At 44.5% G+C, this 14,959-nt stretch overlaps 1 protein-coding gene across 5 annotated transcripts in view; it reads right to left on the bottom strand.

Moving 5' to 3' along the window:
• The window catches only part of TMEM108 (transmembrane protein 108), a 277,929-nt gene that overhangs the window by 35,898 nt on the left and 227,072 nt on the right, over positions 1–14,959 (bottom strand). For 4 of the 5 annotated variants that reach the window (XM_060248884.1, XM_060248887.1, XM_060248885.1 and 1 more), the window contains one exon: positions 3,998–5,107. In XM_060248884.1, coding sequence (XP_060104867.1) covers positions 3,998–5,107 — 1,110 coding nt within the window. Of the gene's footprint in view, positions 1–3,997; positions 5,108–12,162; positions 12,385–14,959 lie in introns of those variants that run through there. The other variant, XM_060248889.1, reaches the window with a different exon arrangement.

The following is a 14,959-nucleotide window of genomic DNA, read 5'->3' as shown; positions in this document are numbered from 1 at the left end:
ATAATTCAAATAATGGTACAGCCAGACCTGTTTTCTGAGAGTCTCCAGCTGATAAAACTACTAGTTACTGAACTTCCGGGGGGGGGGGGGGATCTCAGTACTTTCTGGGAACATTTTACCTTGCAATCTCACTGTGTGGTTGTGGTGGGGGAAAGTAGAGGCTTTAACAGGACAATTTTACAGTGATGCATTTGTATCACTGCAGAACCTAACCTTGCTAACAAGATGAGTATTTATTTATTCCTTTGAAAAACACAAGCTGATTCTTTAGATACACCCAGAGCTTGTGCAACACCCACTGATGGGTTTCACCTGCTTTATCTTACCAACACAATTTTCTTTCTTGTAACATTCTGATTGGGACCAATGTATTGATTCTAAAAATTAGGGTGACTAATAAACCTGGAGCAAAAGTAAGGCAAGAACTGTGGACATGTTTGCTTTGTGTCCTGAAGGTGGCAGCAATCTCCTTGCTACTCAGTGCCTTTCTGTGAGGTGATTTTGCCCCTGAAGTACATACGGTACCAGCTGCTCATTTTTGCCAATCATGAAACTACATTTCTGTGAGAATGAATTTTCAGGAAGTAGGAATGAAGAGCTGCAACTGGTCTGTCTGTCAAGGAAAAAGCCAGTTATTTATTTCGCATTATGATGACAAGAAAAGTGTTGAGTCGGTCAAGATGTCTGTAAATCAAGCCTAGTCCATAATGCTTGCCTTTCAGTCTCTGAGATAAGGGGAGTGCAGTGTGCAGGGTAAGTAGAACCAATGAATGATTGGAGCATGATTATCATCATTATATTATTATCCTGACAAAATACCAGGCAAGCCACCTGTCTTGTACAGAGTTCAGTTCTGAAGAAGGAGTGTGAAGGAAAGGTGTAGTAGATTGTGAGAAAAAGGGTGCCTGAGCTTTTGTGGGGACTGAAAGTAAATATATCAGTTCAACTGCTCACTTGACAAACATGTATCACAACATAACACACACCCCCTTTCTTCCTCCCTGCTCACATATAAGAATGCATTTTCTTCTCCAGATTGCTGGCGATTCTTGGTTTGGCCCTTAATTTTCTGACTGGGCATGAAAGCAAAATCCACCTGTCCCCCCTGCCTCAAATAGGCTTTTTCCCTCCAGGTTAGTTGGAAACTCTGCCACAGACTTTGTTTCATGGTACTTTGTATTCTAGCCAAGCACAGTAATTAGATGAGTCTGTACTTCCCCCAATGATTTCTAACATACCACCTACAACACTCTGAGAAAAACTCTGCCTCCCACCAGAGCTTCAGTAAATCTAGGCTGCCTGACCTTTTCTTAATTTAAACTCTTTTAGTTGTCTACATGTAATTACTCAGATGAAGCCCACTCCAGAGAGACTTAGCCAACAGAGTTAAGTCTTCTTCACCACTATTCAGCTTTTGGTATAGGTTTATGATCTGGCAGCCAGATCTGGGAAATAAACTGAAAAGTTAATGTTCCACCCAGACTATCACTTGTTTGCAGCTTCCTATCACTAATAATTTCTGTAATTAAAATCCAATGGTTAGGCGTGGCTGCTTTGTTAATCCCACAGAACGACTACAGTTTTGATGTGGAAAAGCTGGAGCTCTGAACCAGGCAACACTTTTATTTAGTTACTGCTCCTGGCTTAAGCAACCATGTTCTTCTATATTCAGATCTGGTGGATGGTCAATGAATTCTCAAAGGCAAACACAGATGTTCCATCAAGTTGTGTTAATTGTATAAGAATATGAACTGATTTAGACACTGTATTCTGTTATCTGTTAAGGAAGCGCCTGCAAAATATATACTTGAAAACAACCTTAAATCCATGCAGTGGTTTCTAGACTTTCACATGAGTAGATAATAGCTACAGCAGGTTTTGATTTGCAAGATCATCTACAACAGTGGTCTTCAAAATTTCCAGGCCTGAGACCCATCTTTAACCTCTTATGGTGGCATGGAATGCAGTGAGCTGTAAGCATGTGACAAGAACTGGCCCCTAATTTCATTTCAGTCCCTGTATATCTCATGTTTCACCACAGGGTGGTTTAAGAAGTGCATTTTCATATTTTCTAGGAGGGTGTCGAACTAATTTGTTATGAGGGTTGAATCTTCACCTTGTCGGGCCATGTATGTCATAAAATGTAATGCCAGAAAGGGGAGATATAAACTTTATAAAGGACACAGACAAATACACACACAGCCTAATCCACCTCATGGACTTGTTAAGCATCAGCCAACTGAAGGAAGAGAGGCTTGGCTCAGTAGTTCTGCTGTGCAACTGAGAGAGCCTGGCAAAGCTAGCTCTCCTTCCCCCACTTCCTCCCCAAGGGAGGAGCAAGCCTGGCAAAGCAAGTTGTGGTTCAGAAGGAAGCAAGAGAAGGAGAAGATGACAGTGAGTTGCTTGTGGGCCTGATAGGAGCCCTCCAGGGGTCTCATTTGGCCCCCGGGCCACATGTTTTACACCCCTGTTCTAGGAGGAGCTCTTTTAAATACCCTCCAGTCTAACAGTCATGTTCAGTATAATTTGCTGTTTCTCTCTCAAACTATTCTGAATAATTACCTATCCCCACTTCTCCATAGCCTCTGTGCTTTTCTGTACTGCCTGCTAATCCTGCCATATTTCTTGTCATCATACAGTATGTGAACATTAATGCTGAGTGGAAACATGATGGTTGGGCCAAATCCATTTATTATGGATAAGATGGATGGGATTGGTGGTTCCTTCTGGGATGGAAGACTGGAGAGTAGACTGACCCAATTTGTAGCTTAATTGTTTCACTTAATATGGGTAAGTTTTCCTTCAACACAGCTTTTGCAACTAGTTGGGACATAGTAGCTATCCGTATCTGTGTTATGAACTGTTGTTTTGAAATGGTCAGACCAGAATTTCTACCCTAAAAGCTTTCTTTATTGACCATCCTGCCTAACTCCCATGATAACATTATACTGCTTTGCAAAAAGGGGTGAGGGAATCAAATGATCAGATCTGTAGATCAAGCATGATCCATTACACCCATGTTTGGTGCCCCTTTTTTCGCCCTGATCACACACCATAATGTTGCACCTTGACATATCTTATTGTTGCTCTCCTAGAGGAGGTATATAGCCTGTGGATTTAGAAATTCCAATAGCGTCTTTGGATACTGCAGAGTATGCTAATGTTAGTGTGAGAGAGTTGAAATTTCAATGCTCCAAATATCTCTACCACCAAATCCTTTAATCTCCCCTGGTGGACTACCACTGGCAGTAATGAACTTCAATGAAGTAATTCCCATCAGTAGAACAGAAAAGTAACTACATTTGATAGCGTCTGAATGATCATCAGGAAAAAGTAACCAGTGCTTGCGGTACAAAGAGTAGGAAGAATTCCATGTGTGCTAAGGCATGTGAATGATTTCAGCTAAATCCTCCCTCCAGCTATAGCTGTCACTTTTGCCATATCTCATACTGCTCCTGAAGTCCCCCAACCCTCTCCCTTAGCACTGGCTATTTGAACAGGAAAACAACTTAGGGGAGGCAGGACAGTCCCTTTCCAAAGCCAGAACTCTTTAGAACAGTTCAATGGATCCAACTCAGGATGTCATATGGCCAAGTTCCCTCTTAGCTGTGGAGTCTTGTGAGCAAACATTCTACTTTGTGAGCTACTGGCATTAAAGTTGTGAGGGACTGCCTAAATTAGTGTGCTCAGGGGCCATCCTTCCTGAGCAAGCTGAGATAAAACAAAAATGTGTGAGCCAGAGGCTAAAAAACTATGAGCTAGCTCACATGAACTTAGCTTAGAGGGAACTCCCATAAACAACACCAGTAACTGCAAACACAATGCAGAAATCCCGTTGAACAAGTGTTACCATGGCTAGAGAAAGCACCAACAAAACACCCCGGATCAAACTCCCAGCATTGTGTTTTCAGGAGCCTGGGACCCCATTTTGCTCCCTGCATCATGTATATCCAACCTAACATGTCTCAGGAAGGCAAGAGAAAGAAAGCTAACTTACAGCATGATGATATGGGGACACTGATGGCCAAAATGATCCATGCTATATCCACTTTGCTGAGACAAATTGTTGCCCTGTGCTGGGGCTTGTCCCCCTCTGTGACATGAGAAATATTTCCTGGCATGCCAGGTTTCCAGGTTCCTGCAGGTACCAATCTGTTTAGGAAATTTCCCGTTGCTGTCGAAGTGGAAGTTGGCAGCCACGTGGAGGGCTCTGTGGAGAGTGCTCTGCTTGGGAAGCTGGTATTAGACCAAGAGGGGGGCATTGTCATAGATGTTCCATTAGGACTTCCCATTGTATGCAATGAAATGTTAGCATCCACACCCGTTGGACCAGCATAACTGGATGCTGATGCTACTGTTGCAGTCCCAGGGCTGGTAAAAAAGGGTACCTGGTTTACAGTCTGGTTTGAGATTACCCAAGAGTCATTTTTACCTAAAATATCCCATATGCCATAGCGCGGGGGCTTAAAAGGCACCGTCACCATTTCAGGAGTAGTCGAAGGGCCAGTTGCCGGTATTGTGAGATCTGTCTCCTGCACAACCGTTTCCGCTGAATTCCCCTTCTCTGCTTTTTTAAGGCCTTCCAAGATATTGCTGTAGAAAGAAGCATTTGAGTCTGTTGTAGTTACCAGCACTGTAGTTCTGCTTCTGTGAGTTGTAGGAGGAGTCTGAAATGGGTGATTTGGAGACTGGGTCCTCATGTTAGGAGAAGGAGAATACAGTCCTGTTTTTACAGAAGGCTCTGTAAATCCTGTGAAGTTGCCTTTGACGATCTGAAATATTTTCCCCATAGGTCGAGTCTTTCCAGGAGACAGAGCACTCTGGTTGTATAAGTGATATGGTTCCTTGTTGCCAACAGGGCTGCTGCTTGACTTCTTCCGGCCAATGGAAGAAATGGTAGTCTCCATCGATCTAGTAGAATGGAAACGTGCAACAGCAGCTGTGGGTGAAGGCTCAGTCGTGTGATGCCTTGTCTCTCGAGGAGTCATCCCCATAGCTGAGGTGCTGATATTGTTTGTCAGGAGGTCTTGAGATGATGCTAAGCTGGGAGACAGTCCCTGAACAGCAAATAATAGCTCTTCTGTCAGTGCCAAGATCAGTAGAACACCTGGGCAAAGAGAGACGAGAGAGATCAGCATGAAAAATTGGTTTCTTGCTCGTGTTTTTAGTTTTTAAACATTCAAGACATGAAGCCTGACCTTTTATGTATGCTTATGCAATAGCAATTCCAACATTTTATCTGGAGACCATTGTAAGAGACCATTAAATGAATCTCTCATGCAGAGACACTGTGAGTATTGTGCACAGCTGGCGGTCCTATCAGACACTGTATAGTGGGAAAGGGGGCAACTAGGCATGTTCAACAGTTTGCAAAAAAGCTAAACATTGCTTTTTATAAAACAGGAATTCTGCGACCAGAACTCCAGATGCATTGCATGGTCTTGAACAGCTGCCAAGACAGAACCCATGGATCAGGCTGCAGTGGTACAGAATGTGGGGTTGGCTTCCTTCCCCCATATAATTTCCACGATAGAACAAGGCTCCCTTGCGTTCTTCATGCCCAAGGGAGGGGGGAAACCAGTCACAATATCAGTACCTGTCTCCCCCTCACCTCTTCAAAGGTCTAAAGCAACCTGGGGCAGGGGCCGTTTTGTAGGATAAAAAGGTGGTGGAACTCATCCAGGGATTGTTATGCAGCTGTACCTACTATTCAGTGGACAAGTTGGGAAGGAGGAGGTGTAACTGTCAGAAAGGTTCAGGAGCTGTTCTCCTGTGAGCTCCCACTGAATCCCAGGCCTGGCCTGGGGGTGTTTATAGTTGGGGGGGAAAGTACAGAAGATAAGAGTAACACCCTTCTTCTCTAGCTCTGTGATGCAAATTGATAGCAGACTGCCCTTTTTAGAGACAAATAATATATCAGAATTCACTGATTAGAATGCCAGACAAAATTACACACAATGGGATGATCGATCAAGATGGGTAGCTGTGTTAGTCTGTCTGTAGAACAGGACTCCTGCTCTTTTCTACTCCTAATCTTTTCTACAGCTACATACAAACTAACACAGCTACCCATATTGATCTATCTCCATGGAAGGAGATACCCATATTGATCTATCTCCACACTTCCCTCTCTTACAATGTTGACATACAAAAGGAGGTAATTAAGCATCGTGAAAAGAAATAATGTACCACAAGATGTGGTTGGTGGTTAGTAGGTTGGTGATAGAAAGTGCTATCAAGTTGTAGCCAAATTAAGGTGACCCCATAGAGCACGGGTGTCAAACTCATGTGTTATGAGGGCTGGATCTGAAGTAAATGACTTTGTCAGGCTGGGCCATGTGTGTCATTAAATGTAATGCCAAGTAGCAGAGATATTAACTTTATAAAGAACACAAAAACAAAGAAATTTTAAAACCTTAAAATAAAATATGCTTAAAAGATTAGCACTCTTGCAATATTTTGTTTATTTAACAGTTTCTGATAACTGACACCTCTGGCTTTGAATTATTGCATCAAAATCTGGAGACAATGTCTGCTGTAGCAATCTTGAGTATGCTGTTCAGGCATGTGTCTGTAAGCTGCAAACCTACTTTTGATTTATTTACATTCATCACAGAAATCTCATGGTCAATGCTTTGAGCCTAAGACCCAGGGGGAAACATGAAAGGGCTGGGCATTGTGAGCTTTCGTACATAAGTTGCTTCATGTGCTAGTCAGCCAATGTAGAAAATAGAGGCTTTGCTCTGTAGCTCCTGTGTGATTTAGCAAGCATGGCAAAGCAAGCTGTGACACAAAAGGAAGCAAGAGAGAAAGAAAGAAAGAGAGAGAAGGAAGGAAGCAGATGATAGTGAGTTGCTTGCAGACTGATTTGGCCCTCAAGCCACATGTTTGACTCCCCTGCCATAGAGTTTTCAAGGCAAGAGATGAACTGAGGTGGTTTGCTATTTGCCTGCCTCTGCAAACCAACCCTCAACTTACCTTGGTGGTCCAATCCCAGTATTAGGACCAATCTGGTTTAGCCAGTTTGGTGTAGTGGTTAAGTGTGTGGACTCTTGTCTGGGAGAACTGGGTTTGATTCCCCACTCCTCCACTTGCACCTGCTGGAATGGCCTTGGGTCAGCCATAGCAATCTCAGGAGTTGTCCTTGAAAGGGCAGCTGCTGAGAGAGCCCTCTCAGCCCCACCCACCTCACAGGGTGTCTGTTGTGGGGGGAGAAGATATAGGAGATTGTAAGCCGCTCTGAGTCTCTGATTCAGAGAGAAGGGCAGGGTATAAATCTGCAGTTCTTCTTCTTCTGAGATCTGACAAAATCCGACTAACCTGGGGCATCCAGGTCAAGCTGGTCACTGGCTAAGCTGGATCTAAAAAGGATTTGACACATTTGTGGAGAATGACTCATGGAAGCAATGGGGCTAACTGTTGTCATGCCCCAATTGGTGAGCTTCACGGATACATCTGGATAGCCCAGCTGGAAATGAAATGCTGACCATATTCTTTGCTGAATCAGACCAGAATGAAATCATGCGTCACTCTGACAATATTCTTTATTTAAAAAAAAAAGTATTTGGGCATTTTATAGGCTGTTTTGCAGTCTCTGACCTCAACCCATAAACAGAGTGATTGTCATTGCATAAAATGGTAATCTCATTCTTCGTACACTACAAAATACCACCTCATTGGTATAGTGTGCAGGAAGAGATAACCCTTGAGCACTGCTAGAGTGCAGGAAGAGATAACCCTTGTTTCACCTTCACAATGTTGGTCCTCAGAATTCATGCCCACCTCTAATCACTTCTTGGTCAACATTTAACACTGTTAATTGGTCACAATTTCAACTCAAAACACAAACACTGGTCCCTGGGTATTTGCAAATATAACACAAGAAGAAGACAGTCAATTCCAGTAGGAGGCAAACTTCCCCTTTCTCTTCTGTCATCCTGTTATAATCTGAATAACTGCCTGAAAAGTACCCCAAATGTCAAGAACTGGGAATTTTAAAGATGCACAGAACTGCTGGCTTGGGAAAGAAGTGAAAGCAACTTCTGGGGCTGCATTGAGGCAGGATTACTTGCACATCAACTGTGTGTGCTCGGGGTGACTGTATGTTAACATGTAAACAAAGATTTTGATATCCAGCCCAGAAAATGGCATAGAATCTGAATTTCTATTAAAAATTCAGTAGATTTATAGTCCTCATCACTCTAGAGAAGCTTGTCCTGTTCCTACTAAAACAAAGCAGTAGGTAAGTTCACCTTTAAGACCAACTAAGTTTTATTCAGAATGTAAGCTTGCCTGATGAAGTTGGCTTAAGAGCATACGGAAGCTTACATTCTGAGTAAAACTTAGTTGATCTTAAAGGTGCACTTGTCTGCTGCTTTGTTCTCTTGCTTCAGACCAAGACGGCTGCCTACTGGGATCTCTTCCTACTAGTCATTTAACTAGAATGTCAATGCCTTTTAAGAACTCCATTTCTTAAAAGCCTGAATTTTGGTGATCGAAATGGAGTAAAGGGAGAGGACTTTTGCAAAACAAGCCTTGTATAACCCAAAATATCAGGTTGTATTATGCAAACCATGGGATGGCCAACTGATGGCCTGGAGGCTGGAATCAGCCCTAAAGCAATTTTGTCTGGTGGCTCCACCAAGGTTTAATCCAAGTCTGCTAAAAGTCTGCTAAAGTTTCACTCAGAAGAGTAAAAATCAAGACCTGCACTTTGTAGGAAACAGACACCCCACACCTGAACATTACATCTCTCTTTTGGATTTTGTAATTAACAGCTTAGCTGTGCCTAAATGCGTGCACTCGGTAATGGTGCGACACTCAGTGCTAGATGGCGCCAGTGTTATTACAGAACCTGATCCCTTTACAAGGAGGGCACACTTTGTGCAGAAAACCTACACATCGAGGCCTGGACCCACTATGTGGGAAAGAAGAGTTCCTGGGAATACAGAAGCCTCTACTCCACATTCTAGCATCCAACAGATGGAGAAGAGAAGGTAAATATAGGGCAAGGCATACCTTTACTTAAAGCATATCCAGATGGCTCCAGTAAATGAGATGTGTCATGCATGACAGTGGAAAGCAAAAGGGGGATGGACCATATGGCAAAGAGGGAAAATTCCTTCCCAGCGTGGCAATCGGTTACAATCGAAGCATGAAAGCAAAACACATCTGCCAAACCACCTCCAAATGGAACTTTTCCTAGCTCTGAGTCCATGTGTACCAAAAATTACATTTCTATTACAGCCTTCACTGAGACTTCTGAGAAAGAGAAAAATACTACCAAACTCTTATGAAAAATCTTACTGCTTGGCCACAATAAGCCACCCCACACTGTGGCATCTCCATGCAACCAAGAATGCTGAATGCTTGTAGCAGCTTTTTGCCCAGCTATTTGGCTTTCTAATGCAAGGTCCTTTTAGGACACCTCTCTTCAGATCACTGGTTTAATACAATACAGCAGCTCCTCCGCAGTTAGAAGGGCTAACCATGGCAGCTGTCCGACCTTATTTCGCAGAAGCTTTAGACTGAACGCTACAGAGGACATTCACTGCTCCTTTATGTTATTCAGAGACAAGGAGATTTTGGCCTGGTTCATAAAACAATTCAGGGAAACTTCAAAGCTGGAATAACTAACTACCCTGTTAGTCAAGTGCATTTACTCCTTGTGGTCTTATCCCTCCTAAATTCAAACTTCCAAAAACTCTTGAAATGCCTTGGAGTTGTAGGAAATCCTAGCCTAGAAGGCAGGCTGCTGAGATAACAGCAAGAGATGGGAATCTTGACCGGTATTTCTAGGGAGAGCAACTACAGTGGGGACTGGGAAGGAGGAAACTTCCATGGTTATAATTTCTTGGATACGACTGACAAGATGACCTTGTCAGCCAATGACATTTTCTCTTCATTTTTGGACATGGTGCCCAAACTACTGACATGAGAGAAGGTTGGGAAGTGCGCACTGCCATCTGGATATCACTCACCTTACTCTCCTGTAGCCCTTTGCCTCAGGTGCTTCCTTCACAGTCCTCAGTTGTGTATTGGGAGCTGAGCTGAAGGCAAGAGTTGGGCAGCAGCAGAATGTAAGGCAGGGGAAATGTATGTGCGTGTGTATGCGTGCTTATGATGTGTTACATAATAGGCTACAAATGGAGTCACCCCAGCCTCCTCCGTTCAATTCATAACGCTGGCTTGCCCTACAGAGAACTTTAGGCAGAATCTCAAAGCGCTTGATCTCAATTTCATGGAAAGACAAGGTGCCTTTCCACCAATTCAGGGAGGCTTTGGATTGAAGCCTCAGTCAAGCAAGACCCAGCGGAAAGTTTTGCAGCTTATATTACCATTTGTCATGGTGAATAATGAGGCACAAAGAGTTCAGTCTGGCATTCCAAAGCCACCCCCATGCACCCCCCATCTCAGACACTGGCAGAACAAACACAGCCTCTTTGCTCAGTGGGGCTTGAAAAACACTACTGCTGTGGGAAGTCAGAAGCAGACTTCTGTGTTCAGAACCACCATTGTCTTTGACTAGTTGTGCTGGGTGGAAAAAAAACCTTAACTGTCAGGAGCCCCATTCCACGATAAAAAGCAAATGCTAATGGCACATGTGAAGAGAAAAAATGGTGCTTAAAAATCTGTATCATTGGGGGGGGGGTGAGTAGGAATCTGTCCACAACTGACAGGGACCTTCTACATAAAATGAAAGTCTCCAGTTCTATCTCATACCACCCCATTTTTGATTTGAAAGGGTTTAGAGATCAGAATGTGATAGACTTGAGTCCTTGGGGACAATGCCATCCATTGCCATACCAGGACCATTCCAGTGCATATTTTATGAGATGCTCAAATCCACATTACAGAGCAGTCACTCCTTTAGATTCACACGGAATCCTTTGTTTGAATGAGACCACATGTTAAAAAAAAATCCCTATTACCTCACCAGAGGAAAAGCGATGTGGTAATTCATTATATGCCAATTTGGGGGTGGGGTCTCTCTTAAAGAAACACAAGAAAGTGAAGAAATTCCATTCTGCCTCCTCAAAAGTAAGAACAGGGAGGAATACCAGCTTTTGAAATATTAAAAGTCTCAACCTTGCGGATTCTCCCTAGTCCTTTCTATACCACAAGAGTGCCCTGTGTAAAGCATAAAGATGGATTTCTGGGCAAATAACAGTCATCAACATTTTCATGGAGGATTAAAGCATATTCTTTGCTAGTGAATGCACCAACACTATGCAATCCTAAACAGTGTTACACCTTCCAAAATCCACTGAAGTCACTGGGTGTAGCATGGTCTAACTCTGCTTTCTTTATTGCATTGCAAAACAGGTTGCTTTGGAGGCTATTTTCCTCTACAGACTCTTAAACCAGGGGTTAACCATTATTCATACAATCACATGTTTTATTGCAATGCACATAATATTTCCAAATGTGTATGGGGGGCTGAGAATGAGCATATCTAGCTACTCCTTCATGGGTATCAGGTTAGGAACCCAAGCTTCACGCTTCAAAATCTGAAATCGCACGCACACCTACACGGGATGAAACCCTACTGAACTCAATTCACTTCAGTAAACAATCACAGGATCAAGAGGCACATCTGATAAAGCCCAACTGACTTCACAGGAAGAAGCATTCTGGGGTGTTGGGGGAGACACACAAAAGAAAACCACTCACTAGCAAGCGCAACATCTGCCTTTACCAGAAGTCTTATACAGCCTATGTTCAAAAACGCACACCAATAAAGAAGCAGAGGGTCATTAGACCAGCAAGGCAACATTTAAGAGCGCGACAAAGCAGCCGGGAGGCTCTGGCGACCAAAAGCGTTGTAGGAGCTGCCAGCCAGCCCCTGTTACTAAGAAGATTCACTTCTACCCAAGGGCTCCGCGCAAAGCAGCCCACCAATAAAGAAATCCCGTCCAGCTTCTCTTGCCGGAGGCTGCCAAGAGAGCATCTGGCCGAGGAGAGGGCAGAGAAGCGGGATCCCATTCATTCTCCCCGGAGGGTGCCAGATTCCAGAGAGCTGACTGGAAATGACCGGGGGGGGGGGCGGCTTAATAGCCCTGCAACAAGCGAGAGGGGGGGCAACAAACGGGAGGGCGGGAGAGAGAGGAGGGCAAGAAAAGTGAAGCGCCCGTGCCCGGACCGCAGGCGGTCATTACTCACCTGAAAATATCATTTGGACTTGCCAGCGGACATTCTCACCTGCTCACATCACGGAGACCCAGAGGCCTCATGTTTCAAGGGGAGAAAAAGAGCGAGCGAGCGAGCGAGAGAGCGCACAAACCGAATCGCAGAGCGACGTCCCGGGCGAAGAGAGTTTACACAGCTCGCTCGCGCGCACAGGCGACGGGCGCCCAGTACGCAGGCGTGCCTGGCGGAAGACGGAGCCTGCTCTTTTGTGCGACGCTTCTTTGCCAAGGCGCGAGGAAACGTGTTAGCGAGCCTCTGGGCCGCTCCCCCTCGGAGCTGCTTTGTATTCTGGCTGGAGTGGAAGAAACACCCCGCGCCCGCCGCCCAAGGCGCGCCGCGTCTAACGCCGGGGGTGTCTAATTCAGATGCTACAGAGCAGAGGATCATCCCTGCCTGGGTGCTCTGCTTTGCTCGACTGGAAGCATCACCTTCACACTTGCCCAGCCTTGTGCTCCTTTGCCTGATTTCTTTCTTTAGGGCACAAGGTTCATGTATTCTGGCTATAGGCAACTGTATCTTACAAACCGGAGGGCCGTTTCTGCCCTTGCTCTTCAGCTACTTGAATATTGGGATTTTATTTTAAAAAGGCAAAATATCAAGAGTGCGTCCCCCTCCCCTCCCACCCTCTGCACTCTTTTCTCTTTGGTTCCATTGCCCCCCAAGGGTTTTAGAGGTCCCTCCACAGCACATATACCCCCCAAAGTAACACAATGCTTTGAGGATTGCACAGAATCAAACCATTGCCATAGAGACGGCGATTCTCACTGGTGATTTTTCCTCCTTTATTCCTATAGTATTCTTGAGCTTGTAGAAACCTCAAGCATGTTCAGGTAATGCACATGGAGGAGGGGGAGATGGCAGTTATTCACTATAAGCACCTCATGTTTTTAATGCTTTTGATAGTTTCCATAGGATATAGAGGGGACTGGAGGAAATATCCAATGTGCCCCACCCTCAACTAAAAGCATTTGTCTCACCGTGTGGGCACCACACCTCTGTGTTCCATCCTCATGGCTGGGACCACTGCTTCCCAGTCACAGGAGGAATGGGACATGCTTGTGATTAGTCATGTTGCAGTGGGGCCACCACACTAGGGCCCTGTACCCACAAAGCTGAGACTACTGTGCAAGAGTCACATTATTTATTGACTTTGTTTATGCTCTGACTTTTTCTCCAATGGAGACCCAAAGGGGCTCCATGTTACCCTCAAAACAACCCTGTGAGGTAGGTTAGTCTGAGGGTGTGTCACTACCTCAAAAACATCAAGCAACCTTTCATGGCAACAGTGGGGATTCAAAACTGGGTCTTCCAGCTCTGAGTCTGACATTCTAACCATTGCACCACTCTGGCTTTCTCACTACAGTGGAAGTGGATGTGTACAGAGCCATCAAAGCCCAAGGAAATCAGGATAATATCACCAACAGGTGTGTGTGTGTTAAGTTTTGTAAAGTCACTTCCAACTCCCGGTAACCCTATGAATTAATAACCTCCCTCATGCCCTGCTGAGAGCCAGTTTGGTGTAGTGGTTAAGTGTATGGACTCTTATCTGTGAGAACTGGGTTTGATTCCCCAGTCCTCCACCTGCACCTGTTGGAGTGACCTTGGGTCAGTCGTAGTTCTGTCAGAACTATTATTTCAAGAGCAGTTTCTGTCAGAGCTCTCTCAGCCCCACCTATTTCACAGGCTGTCTGTTGTGGGGAGGGGAAGATGATTGTAAGCCTCTTTGAGACACCAAGTGATGGGCGGGATATAAATCCAATCTCCTCCTCCCCCTTCACCTTGCTCAGGTCTTGCTAACTGAGCCTGCTTCAGTGGGGAGGGCGGGATATAAATAGAATTAAATAAAAAGTGAGGGCCTTGGCTTCCTTGATTGAGTCAATCCATCTCATGTTGGGTCTTCGGAAGACCATCTTCCTCTTTTACTACTGCCTTTAGCTTTCCCTAAAACGACTGTCTTTTCCAGTGACTTGTCTTCTCATAATGTGACCAAAGTACAATAGCCTCAGCGTAGACATTTTAGCTTATAGGGAGAATTCAGGCTTGATTTGGTCATAGTACAAGCCCTAATATCAAGTGGCTTAAGTACACTTAACTGGCCTGGTTTGGGACCCAAATCTAGTTCTTTGTAAGCAGTCTATTGCACCAGCGCTTAAGCATTGTGCTTTCCCTCCTGTTTTGTTAAATTTAGAGCAGCTAATATTTTCCTCCTTTCACTTCAAACTGGGACGGGATGGGGAGGGAGGTTGAAAAAGCAAATGAGAACAGTAGTTGTCAACTGTGGCAGGGGAGAGAAGTTGCAAAATGCCACAAGAAAGTTCTGACCAATTATCCGTGTGAAGTGAGAGGCTCCCTTGGTTCTCATTACACTAATGATATCAATGGCATCTTTTCCACCCACCTTCTTACAAAATTAAGTCATCTCAAATGTGGTGAGGCTAAGGAAAAAAGGGAAATGAAATGAGGGAAGCAATGTCTCCAGGACCCCATCTCTAGGAATTTCCTGGTTATGCATTCTGGTTATGATGGACAGCTTGAGATAACCCTTACAGATACAATATCAGCCCTTTTTGGATGACAAGACCGCATGCAGGAAGGTAGAGGGGTTGTGAATGTGAGCTCTGTCCTGCTTTAGCATGCATTCATTGAGCATTATGCTTGTGTACAAGTGTGTGTGTGCAAAGTGCATGCATGTTGCTATGTCACTGCATACCAGAAACCATGGTGGGGGAGAACGAGGTTCCCAATTGAGATGAGAGGCAGCTGTACACAT

This window comes from Heteronotia binoei, chromosome 10 (assembly GCF_032191835.1).
Source record: "Heteronotia binoei isolate CCM8104 ecotype False Entrance Well chromosome 10, APGP_CSIRO_Hbin_v1, whole genome shotgun sequence".
In the NCBI taxonomy this organism is placed as follows: domain Eukaryota; kingdom Metazoa; phylum Chordata; class Lepidosauria; order Squamata; family Gekkonidae; genus Heteronotia; species Heteronotia binoei.
The sequence above is the reverse complement of the archived record's forward strand: the minus strand, read 5'-3'. Positions and strand labels throughout refer to the sequence as shown.